The sequence below is a fragment of the Staurois parvus genome, unplaced genomic scaffold, assembly GCF_062004578.1.
Source record: "Staurois parvus isolate SC_StPar_1 unplaced genomic scaffold, SC_StPar_1.0 ptg000283l, whole genome shotgun sequence".
NCBI classification, from domain to species: domain Eukaryota; kingdom Metazoa; phylum Chordata; class Amphibia; order Anura; family Ranidae; genus Staurois; species Staurois parvus.
Window position 1 is genome coordinate 7,714,730 of NW_028318079.1, and position 12,408 is coordinate 7,727,137.

At 43.2% G+C, this 12,408-nt stretch overlaps 1 protein-coding gene across 1 annotated transcript in view; it reads right to left on the reverse strand.

Moving 5' to 3' along the window:
• Window positions 1–1,416: 1,416 nt before the first annotated feature.
• LOC149458589 (tubulin tyrosine ligase 3-like) overlaps window positions 1,417–12,408 on the reverse strand; it is a 41,736-nt gene continuing 30,744 nt past the window's right edge. Inside the window, exons 9-12 of the mRNA XM_089682007.1 lie at window positions 10,730–10,973; window positions 8,014–8,449; window positions 4,182–4,782; window positions 1,417–2,325 (exon numbers count right to left, since the gene is read on the reverse strand). Coding sequence (XP_089538133.1) covers window positions 2,120–2,325; window positions 4,182–4,782; window positions 8,014–8,449; window positions 10,730–10,973 — 1,487 coding nt within the window. The 3' untranslated portion in view covers window positions 1,417–2,119. The remainder of the gene's footprint in view (window positions 2,326–4,181; window positions 4,783–8,013; window positions 8,450–10,729; window positions 10,974–12,408) is intronic.

The following is a 12,408-nucleotide window of genomic DNA, read 5'->3' on the forward strand; positions in this document are numbered from 1 at the left end:
AAAAATACCTGTTGACCGTGTCCGAAATCCAGTGTGCTCATGACCTCTTTTAGTGAACTGACACCACTGCCTCTGCTGCACTGAAATCCCAAGGAAAGAGAAAATAGGTCCAATCTAAGTGCAGCATTAGAAGGAATTTATTGCAAGGTTAAAAATATTAGCAACTCACTAGACATAAGTTGATAAAAGACATGTCACCCTCGTACGGGGTCCTGAAGGATCCAGGAGCCGATATGCGGCACAGCGAGTCTGGGCATCCCGTTGATAGCTGAGAGCAGGTTCCCTGAGGCTGAGGAAGCGGCCGGCCGCGATGAAAGAACCAGCCTGGAGCACAAATGGCGCTGGAGCGGACGTGACGTCAGACGTCGGTGCGAGATGGCGTGAAACGGGTGGTAACGCGTTTCCAAGCACAGCTTATTCTTCAGGCCTTTAGGAGGTCTGAAGAAGAAGCTACGCTTCGAAACGCATTACCGCCCCCTGTTTCACGCCATCACGCTCTGACATCATGTCTACTCCAGCGCCATCTCCGCTCCAGGCTGGTTCCTTCATCGTGGCCGGATGCTTCCTGTGCCTCAGAGAACCTGCTCTCAACTACCAATGGGACGCCCAGACTCGCTGTGCCGGATTCTCGATCCTTCAGGACCCCGTACGAAGGTGACATGCCTTTTATCAACTTATGTCTAGTGAGTTGCTAATATTTTTAACCTTGCAATAAATGACTTTTAATGCTGCACTTAGATTGGCGCCCCTATTTTCTCTTTCCCTGTTTACAGAGTTCAGCTTTACTCTAAGGGAGCTGCCGCTGATGCTACCATTTATTGCCCACTGCCCCCCTTGAGTAACCACAGCCTGTCCAACAATCCCTCTCCCTTTAATTCCCCTGGCTATAAGTTGGACTTTATTTACGGACTTGTTATTGAACTTTTCACTGGATTTTTATTGGAATTTTAAGTTACTTTGGCTATACCCCTCCAACACCAAAATACCGATATATTTTACTGAAATCCCAGGCAGTGTTGTCAGTCCTGTCTGAGTTCTCTACTTGACTACAGTACACTTTTCCCTTGGGTTATGGAGAGGGGAAGGTGTTCTGTAATCCAGCAGAGAAGAGCTTGGAAGGGCTGACAACACTGTTTGGGAGTTCAGTGCAGCAGAAGCAGCGTTGTCACCTCACTACAGGAAGTTGGGAGCTCATTGGATTTCTGGCAGATTTGATTGGTCTTTTTCTGTACTTGCAGCATTTTTAAAGGGATAAAACAGTAAAATTTGCATTTATGGCAGAAATATGTTGAATATGTTTTTAAAGAGGGAAACTCGGAGAAGGTAGCACCAGTGAAGACTGTGGAATGGCCCACGCACCCAGGGTCCTGGGCTTCTTAGAGGCTGATTGTAAAGACAGCAACAGCAGCAGTTTAAAGTGCTAATTTTTTTTGGTGCAGAGAAGCTACTAGTTCAATACTTTGAGTCACCCCTTGGATCAAGAATGTAGAGAAAGTCACAGAAGAGTCAAATCCTGAGTGCTTTTTCCAGGTCACAAGTTATTGAAGCAAGAAACAGCCAGGCAGCCAACATTTACAGATAGACCCGTCAACAATGGCAGCCTCCATGTTTCTCTAAAACAAACCTGCCACTCCCCCAACTGATATGGCTAAGTTTACCAATGAAGATAAGACAGCACCGGGTTCTGATTGGTTACATGAGTCTTCCACTGCAGGGCCCCCGAGGAGCCTCCACAACTCTGTGGCCTACAATATTCAAACGTTCTGTCTTTGGAGATGTCGAGGCTGAAAATGTTCCCAATCATCCCACAATGCAATGTGTATATAGGGAGGTGCAGGAAGCGATTCCAGCTGCTGACTTTTGAAAAAGTCAGTGTTTGCATATTGCAGGTTTTACAGTATCATGCCGCAGCAACAGATTCTAATGCAAGAGATACCTTTCAATACTGTCTAGTCTGCATTGGTAAGGTCTCTGAGTTGGTGATAGGTTGACTTTAGAGAGACTCTGTCACCTTGAAAAAAATAAAAATATAGGCACTGTATACCTGCAGCGTTCATGTTTTTAAGGTGACAGAGTCTCTTTAAAACCAAAGGTCAATGCATGGACTGACAGATGAGATTCACAGCAGCAAGGATGTGATGATGGCGGTTCCTCGTGCCGAGAGCTGTTGTGCTCCTCCGTGGAACCTGCTGAGATGCGTCCCTTTGGATAGCTGGAAGCGGATTGGTTTAGGGGGGAGTTTGGTGCTTTTACAACAGCTGCATGTGGCTTGCAGAGACGAGATTCCCTTACAGAACAGGCAGGGCATCCGATGGGAGTCAAGTCCTGCATGATAAAGAAGGTTAGTTTAGTAACAAGGTCTATTTTACACATAGGGGATACCAGCATCATTTTCTATATGTTCTATTAGGGACACGTCTCTAAATTCCATGTTATGGCTATACTACCACCTACAGGAGGATCTGGACACTAACATTCAAGATGTCAGTACATTATAGGTAGATCAGGGGTGTCAAACTGGCGGCCCTCCAGCTGTTGCGAAACTACAAGTCCCATCATGCCTCTGCCTTTGGGAGTCATGCTTGTAACTGTCAATCTTGCAATGCCTCATGGGACTTGTAGTTTGGCAACAGCTGGACGGCCACCAGTTTGACACCCGTGAGGTAGATAATCAACCTCACCTAGCATGCTCAGTTTAGTGTAGAGTACTCAGAAGAAAGGAATTTTTTCTTTTATTTTGTTTCATGTTGGATTCATTCATTATATACCGTATTTTTAGCTAAAAAAGAAAAAGGAGGGAAATGTCTGTGCAGAGCCACACTTGAAAGCACCCACACAGCACATAATGTGAAACAACACACAGTTAACCCTTTGATCGCCCCATATATTGACCCCTTCCTGCCCAGTGCCTTTAGTGCAGTATCAGTGCTTTTTTTTTATTAGCACTGACCACTGTATTAGTGTCACTGGGGATATCAGTGGCAGTTAGTCAGTTCACCCCCAGAAAGCTCGCTGCAGTCCCGCTATAAGTCGCTGATCACCACCCAGACATGGAGCAGAATACATTTTGGCTTAAATTTATGACAAAATTTGATTTTTTAAATTTTTTTACTGGACATGTTTAATAGCAAAAAGTCAAAAATATTGTTTTTTTTTCTCAAAATTGTTGGTCTTTTTTTTGTTTATAGCACAAAAAATTAAAACCGCACAGGTGATCAAATACCACTGGAAAAAAGCTCTAATTGTGGGAAAAAAGGACAAAAATTTCATTTGGGTGCAGCGTTGAATGACCGCGCAATTGTCAGTTAAAGTAATGCAGCGCCGTATCGCAAAAAATGGCCTGGTCAGGAAGGGGGGGGGGGGGTAAATCCTCTGGAGGGCAAGTGGTTAAACAAATGAATACGAAAGCATTCGTTGTTTTCATTATAATTCTTTCACATTTGTTGAAATTTGTTATTGTGATTCAGAAATTCTGATACATCCGAATCTCTGAATAACAAATTTTGTCCAAATTTCAATTTGTAATGAAACGATTCATACATGTCTAGTTGGAGATATTGGCTTTACCACAGCCCTTGGGTAGCCCTTATACGTCAAATGGAAAAGCGATCGCCATTAAAAGTGTACTATGCAGTTAAAGCTCACCCTGTCAAAAAATAAAAGTCAGCAGCTACGAAAACTGTACCTCCTGACTTTTAATAAAAAACAGCCACTTACCTGTTCCTCGGTCCCGTGGTGTGTCCCCCGTTTCACCGGCTGTCCTGTATTCCAGGAGGCCGGCATCTTCAGTGTGGGCACCCGGCTGTGACAGCTTGCGGCTTCACAGCCGGGTACCCACTGCGCATGCGCGAGTAGCGCTGTGCTTCCTGAATGGTCCTGTAGTCTTCTGGGACCTGTCACGTGTCCCAAAAGACTACAGGGAGGGAGGGAGGACACCTTCCGTTTCTGATCGCCTAGGCAGTCGGACCGGAAATGGGAGCGGGTACCTGTCAAATTCGGGTACCCGCTCCCCCCCACCCCCCAAAGGTACTAATCCTTAATAGGGAGCGAGGAAGCAGTCCTTAAAGCGGAACTTACCTTTTGGGTGGAGCTCCGCTTTAAAAACTAGAAGCAATCAACCAATTAAACTCCTTCTTGGACAAATTATGAGTGTATGCTTTATAAATGACAGATGTCTTTACCTGCCCTCGTCACCCTCTTAAGAAGCTGCATTTCTCCTGAGTCAAGGCTTGTAATCTTCAGATCCAGACGTGATGCATCTTTCTGCCCAATCAGGTGTTTTGTTAAAGAAGGCTTTTCCGAAAGACACAGCTTAGGAGTGGCAAGCAAACGTTGGTGAAGCTGTATGACTTTTGCCGTGCTTACTCCATGCATGAGCGATTTTGTGTTCTTATGATCAACACCAAACTTCTCAGAAAGCCTGACCAACTCTACGCTCTCTGATCCGCACCGAACTTCGGACGTTGCTTTGTTTTCTTTATCTAGGACTGTGGTTTTTGCCCTGTTCAAGGTGTGCAGTGTTTTGGTACGATGATTTGCTTTGAATGTTGAATATGGGATGGCAGGTGGGTGTCTGGTGGTATCATGAGGCCCAGCAAAGCTTGTTGCTGTTGACACCTTGGCTTGCACCATGGAGAGAGATCTTTGGTGGTTGATCAGGTGAGTCATGCCTGGGTTGACAAGGTTAGTGGGTTGTCTTGGAAGAGGGACACGTGGCTTTTTCACCATGGCTCCTTCAACCAGCAAATTTATTCCAATGTATTGAGGGATGTCTACTGCAGCCTGTAACACAATCAAGATGTTACCACAGTTCTCCATTGCTGGTCTTTTATAGTGCAAGAAGTGAAAAGTAACTGATGTTATTGACAGCTTTCAGAAGCAGTGGTCCACTTATACACAGTGCCTTGAAAAAGTATTCATACCTCTCGAAATTTTCCACATTTTGTCATGTTCTAACCAAAAATGTAAATGTGTCTTATTGGTATTTTATGTGATAGACCAACACAAAGTGGCACATAATTGTGAAGTGGAAGGAAAATGAGAAATGGTTTTCCAAATTTTTTACAAATAAATATGTGAAAAGTGCAGCATGCATTTGTATTCAGCCCCCCAGAGTCAATACTTTGTAGGACCACCTATCACTGCAATTACAGCTGCAAGTCTTTTTGGGGATGTCTCTACCAGCTTTGCACATTCAGAGAGGAACATTTTTGCCCGTTCTTCTTTGCAAAATAGCTCAAGCTCTGTCAGATTGGATGGAGAGTGTCTGTGAACAGCAATTTTCAAGTCTTGCCACAGATTCTCCATTGAATTTAGGTCTAGACTTTGACTGGGCCATTCTAACACATCTGTTTCCCTCTTGTACAAAATTGTATTGTAACTATAATGTCTACCTTCATTTTGTAAAGCACTGTGCAAACTATTGGCACTATAGAAATCATGTATTATAATAATAATAAATATGCTTTGATCGGAACAATTCCATTGTAGCTCTGGCTGGTTGTTTCGGGTCGTTGTCCTGCTGGAAGGTGAACCTCCGCCCCAGTCACAAGTCTTTTGCAGACTCTAACAGGTTTTCTTCCAAGATTGCTCTGCATTTAGCTTCATCCATCTTCCCATCAACTCTGACCAGCTTCCCTGTCCCTGATGAAGAAAAGCATCCTCACAACAAAAATACATTACCATTTTTGGTTGTAACATGACAAAATGTGGAAAATTTCAAGGGGTATGAATACTTTTTCAAGGCACTGTAGGTGGGAGGTTTCTCTTGGAACTAGATCAGGTAACTACTAGTCAACTCCACTGGGGATGACATCCTGAGGAAGACCAAAAACTCACGTATGTGACTGAATCTCCTAGATGGCCTGAAAACTTTCTGGAATTTAGCAGGGTGGGAGTGGTGCCATCTCATTATGTATATCTAAAATTACACGTCAAGGCCTCATGCACACAGTACGTTTTAAAAAAGCTCCTCCTCTTGGCAGCTGCGTTTTGGCAGAAATAACGCCTGAGTCTTATCAAAGCGTCTAACAGTTTTACAAGCATTTAGGCGCGTTTACAGGTGTCAAGTGCTTTGGCGATAATCCATTTAATTGGCGAGAATAATAAGCGCCTATCATTAATACGCGTTTAGACACATCAAGCATTTTTCTGACAAAACGCTGCTGCTCCTGGATGCACTGGCCATGGGTTTTTTCTTCCTGCTGGTAAACACTACTGCTACTAAAAGCTCCTAATGTTTGTGTGCATGGATACATAGGATAACATGGAGGGCTGAAAACGCCCCTAAAAGTAGCTGCAAAAAGCCCCTGTGTGCATGAGGCCTAATTATATAATAATGGTCTAAAAAAAAAGAGTGACTTTGAGTTGATGGTTTATTGATCTACGAAAGCTTTTTCATATGAATGGGTTATTTTGGATATACACCCCAAGAAAATAAAATTGTTAGGCTATTTTCTGTCTAGTTATCATGATAATGAAAGAGTCTCCATAGTTTCCAAAATTATAATTCAAAAACAATAATGAAGCTCACTTTACCTGAATAAAAATTTCCTTTTTTCAGATGCCTCTGTTATAAACTGGAGGATTTTGGCCTACCCAAATGAACGCTATCCCCACTCCAGTCGATCCTACACTCAGCGGCTAGACTCATCCACCTCACCAACCGCTCCACATCTGGCTCCCCCCTCTGCCAATCCCTTCATTGGCTCCTGGTTGCCCAACGCATCAAATTCAAACTGCTAACCCTGACCTACGAAGCCATTCACAATGCCGCCCCAAACTACATAACTGACCTGATACCCAAATACCTCCCTACCCGTGCCCTCCGCTCCTCACAGGACCTCCTACTCTCTAGCTCCCTGGTCTCCTCCTCCCACGCCCGATTGCAGCACTTCTCCAGGACTTCCCCCATCCTCTGGAACTCCCTACCCCAATCCATCAGACTGTCACCTACCCTCCTCACCTTCAGGCGCACCCTGAAAACCCTCCTCTTCAGGGAAGCCTACCCCAACCTCACCTAACGCCTGACCTCACCTAGCAACTAACCTCCTCCACTCCTCCCACCACTCCATCCCCCACAGCCATCTCCTCCTGTACTACCTTCCCCTCCCTCCTAGATTGTAAGCTCGAAAGAGCAGGGCCCTCGAACCCCTCGTGTATTGTATTGTTACTGTCTCGTCTCATGTTCTGTCCCCCTTGATACCGTACAGCGCTGAGCATACCCTTTGGCGCTACATAAATACTGTATAATAATAATAATAGTTTTGCATAATGCTATGAATACAGATCCCTTCCTTATGTTAGCAACTGATGGATTCTGGCCATTTGGTTTTATTGAGGTAGAGTAACCTTCATTATTTTTAATGCATTATCATTTTGGAAACTATGGAGACTCTTTCACTGCCATTGTCCCTCCTCTGGACCCTGTTCCATGGCTGCTTTTTCTTTCTCTGTCATAGCATGCGGTGGGTTCCTGGCCCTTAGGTCAAGATGGTATTTCATAATTATGACACATATATGTATACTCCTTTTTTCTTCAGATCAATTTTGATACAATACTAGACTGACGGCTCCTGAAGAAGTAGAGTATTCCATGAAACGTGTCGGCCCACATAAGCCCAGCATATCTGTATACCAATTTTATAAAATGTTTTGGTGAAACCGATGAATAAGATTGTATTATGGATTGATTTTACAAAACATTGTATATTATATTAGCAGGTTTTATATTTAATTGAATAAATAAAGTATATTTTTTAATAGTTCTGCCTAAAAAATCCCATGTTTCACAATACGCTGCTAGAAATTTGCAAAATGACGTCTTGTTGCTATTTTCAAAGGCTTGACTACAGCAATAGAGACAGCTTTCTGAAGCAAGTGGCCTTCCTGTATACGTCACCAAGCTAGAACATTTCCAGGAAACTGTAATCTTTTATATTGCTTTGGCCCCCTGAACAGTGGAATCTCAACATTTAGTTTTAAGGGTTTCTCGTGTTCATGGATTATCTGTACCTGTTTATAGATGAGTTCAAAACTGCCAACATCACAGTTGCGATCGTGCTTCCTATCTATGATGATGCGTATGGTGTCCTCCTGAACGCTGGCACACATTCTGGTGGTCACTGCCGTTGAAGGGGCCATGGTTGGACTGGCATTGATCTCAATCAGCCAGGGTTTGAAGTCCTCTCCGAACATGAAGTCGGCCCCATATAATTCAAAGCTGCTTTTTCTGAACTCCACAACATCCTGAGCACTCTGCATGGCATGTATGATGGCAGCTTTCATCCCTGGGACAATGATGTCAGTCCAGGCATGTCTTTCTCCTAGCCTCTGAAGATGGGCCTGGAACTGGTCACTGGACCACATATTGTCCAATGGCACCTGAGGGTGGCGATGGCGGGAGTTCTCAAAATTCTTCTGGATGGAGTTGTTGCATAAATGAATAGAGCTAAGGGAATAAAGTTTGACTGTGTTATGTTATGTTCTTAATACAATTCAAACAGAACTTCCTTTTTCTGAGATTCCCAGGCAAGGTCATCAAAACAAATACTGTACAGGAATGTCAGAAAGTCTTAAATCATTAAATGTAGTCTTGTTTTGCAGACTTCCTACTTGCATTTTGTTCGGTACTGCAGTATCTGTCACATGATTCTGCTTATCATCCACATTATTATCCAGTGTACATTAAAACCTACACTGGGGAGGGGGAGGGAAGTACTGGAAACATGGAACACATTGACCAGGCCCAGACTTACAATTATTCCTAAGATGAACTAACAGGAATACATATTTAGCAAGGGGAAAGTCAACTACACAAGATAAATATCAGAACCATTGAGCTGCTAAGTCGAGTTGGTTGGAAAGAAAAATCTCTATGTTTTACTGGAGACTTGGCTTGTGGGTAAACGTAGCTTGTTTTCTCCATTTGTTGTTATAGTTGGGATTACACAGCTGGCTACGGCTCTTTTCTGCCTGGCAGGCCCTCTCCTAATGCCACCTGGGGGAGGGTTTTTTCCAGATGGGCCTGGAATTGGTCACTGGACCACATATTTTCCAATGGCACCTGAGGGTGGCGATGGCGGGAGATCTCAAAATTCTTCTGGATGGAGTTGTGGCATAAATGGATAGAGCTAAGGGAATACAATTCGACTGAGTTCTGTTCTGTTCTGTACAGTATTACACCTTAATACTATTCAAACAGCACTTCCTTTTTCTGAAATTCCCAATGATCAGGCAAGGTCATCAAAACAAATACTACAGGAATGTCAGAAAGTCTTAAATCATCAAATGTAGTCTGGTTTTGCAGACTTCTTACTTGCGTTTTGTTAGGTACTGCAGTATCTGTCACATGATTCTGCTCATCCTCCACCTTATTATCCAGTGTATGTTAAAAGCTACATTGGGGAGGGAAGTACTGGAAACATGGAACACTTTGACCAGCCCCAGACTTACAATTATTCTTAAGCGGAACCAACAGGAATAAGTATTTAGCAAGGGGAAAGTCAACTACACAAGATAAATATCAGAACGATTGAGCTGCTAAGTCGTGTTCTCTGAGTTGGTTGGAAAGAAAAATCTCCCATGTTTCACTGGAGCCTTGGCTTGTGGGTATACATAGTTTGTTTTCTCCATTTTTTTTTTTGTAATAGTTGGGATTACACAGCTGGCTACGGCTCTATTCTGCCTCCCCTTTATCTATCCCAGTGTCCTGCAGGCACTCCCCTATTGCCACCTGGGGTAGGATTTCTTAAACCACGTATATATAGCACCCTCTCAGAATTAGCGGCAGTTAGGTTATTAACTGACGCTGTGGAAAGCTGTAAATAAAATTTTTGTTGATATATGAAATGTTGTTAATGGAAATGTTATTGGTACTATGAAATAATGCTTTAAATCTTTAAATAGTCCCATGATGTCCTTGATGAAGTAGCTGTAAACTGAGAAATGTGTTGGCATAAAACGGGACACAATACCAGCCATGACTTTGTATGGTTTATGAAGGTTGATGTGTATATAAAATGTATGAATTTTACATGGTGGTTATGTAATATTCCACTATTTTTATATTTATGTTAATTAATAAATATATATTTTAACCAAATTATGCTATGCATTAGTATGGTGCCTTTATTGTCCCCTTCATTCTGAGAGAATCTCCCTCTTCTTCTCTTTTTGGTCTCAACATTTTGGATGTGGCACCATACACCCATTCCCTGTGATGTGGTAATTTTGATTGTTATGCTGAACCAACAGGAATACATATTTAGCAAGGGGAAAGTCAACTACACAAGATAAATATCAGGACCATTGAGCTGCAAAGTTGTGTGCTATTGGTTGGTTAAAAAGAAAAATCTCCATGTTTCACTGGAGTCTATCTATCGACGTATACCTGTAAAATATATTGGGTAAAGTTTGGGTCAACTGTACAATGTGAGTGCAGAACTGTGGCTGCATATATAGGGTGGGCCCAAAGTAGGTATGTTACCTCTACATTATACATTGATGTACAATATACATGATAATGCGGCCCCTCATCATTTTGCTTTGTCAGTATGGAGTTATCTTGACAACACTTTCCACAGCGGGTGACATGGCAGCACGTATATGGTCCTAGCCGGTTGGTATCTGTGAAACTGTGCAAACCAAACCTTGTAGCCTAGCCTGCATGTTTAACATATAAAAGTGTTTTTTAAACAGCTAGTTTCTGTACAGTCCCAACCTAACCTACGTGTCTAGATTTTCCAGGGAGAACGGCTGGGTTGAAAAGCGGACGTAACATTCTCGGTAAAACCAAATCGTCAGCGGATTCCAGTCCGTAACAAGGAACCACTGGCGGACATCAAACTTTGTGCCATGGATGAGCAGTGGTCTCTCAATGTATTTCTGCACCACCCATTTGCCATCCTTAACGATCATGGGATCGCAATCCACCAACTTCAGAATTTCCTCCAAACGATCCATACAGATTATTCCTGGAAAAAAGGAATTTCAACCATGTTAGAGATTCCGCCAACCACATCCATCTGCCTGTAACTTGGATGATCTCAACACATATGGAACAACTAGAACTATTTTGTTGTACAGTATTGCAATGCTGGGGTCTTGGGTGCAGTTCTTATCAGGTCCCAATCATCTGCATGGAGTCTGTATCTGCTCTCTTTGTTTGCACAGTTTTCTTCCATGTGCTCCTGTGTCCTTTATACACTCACCAGCCTCTTTATTAGGAACACCCGTTCAATTGTGTGGTAACACAAACTACTATTCAGCCAATCACATGGCAGTAACTCAATGCATTTAGGCATCTAGATGTGGTGAAGACGATTTGCTGAAGTTCAAACCGAGCATCAGAATAGGGAAGAAAGGGGATTTAAGTGACTCTGGATGTGGCCTGGTTGTTGGTGTCAGACAAGCTGGTCTGAGAATTTCATAACTGCTGATCTACTGGGATTATCACGCACAACCATCTCTAGGGTTTACAGAGAATGGTCCGAAAAAGAGAAAATATCCAGTGAGCAGATGTGTGGACGAAAATGCCTTGTTGATGTTAGAGGTCTGAGGAGAATGGGTAGACTGGGGTTTGAGATCATAGAAAGGCAACAGTAACTAAGATAACCACTCGTTACAACCAAAGTATGCAGAAGACCATCTCTGAATGCACAATACGTTGAACCTTAAAACGGATGCGCTACAGCAGCAGGCGACCACACCGGGTGCCACTCCTGTCAACTAAGAACAGGAAACGGAGGTTACAATTCGCACAGGCTCACCAAAATTGGACAAACGAAGATTGGAAAAATGTTGTCTGTTCTGATGAGTCTTGATTTCAGTTGCGACATTCAGATGGTAGGGTCAGAATTTGGTGTACATAACATGAAAGTATGGATCCATCCTGCCTTGTATCAACAGTTCAGGCTGTTGGTGGTGGTGTAATGGTGTGAGGGATATATTCTTTGCACACTTTGGGCCCCTTAGTACCAACTGTGCATCGTTTAAAAGCCGTGGCCTACCCGAGTATTGCTGCTGACCATGTCCACCCTTTATGACTACAGTGTCCCCATCTTCTGATGGCTATCTCTAGCAGGACAATGCACCGTGTCACAAAGCTCAATTCATCTCAAACTGGTTTCTTGAACATGAAAATGAGTTCACTGTACTCCAATGGCCTCCACAATCACCAGATCTCAATCCAATAGAGCACCTTTGGGGATGTGGTGGACCGGGAGATTCGCATCATGGAAGGGCAGCCGCCAAATCTGCAGCAACTGCGTAATGCTATCATGTCAATATGGGCCAAAATCTCTGAGGAATGTTTCCAACATCTTGTTGAATCTATGCCACAAAGAATGGAGGTAGTTCTGAAGGCAAAAGGGAGTCCAACCTGGTTCTAGCAAGGTGTACGTAATAAAG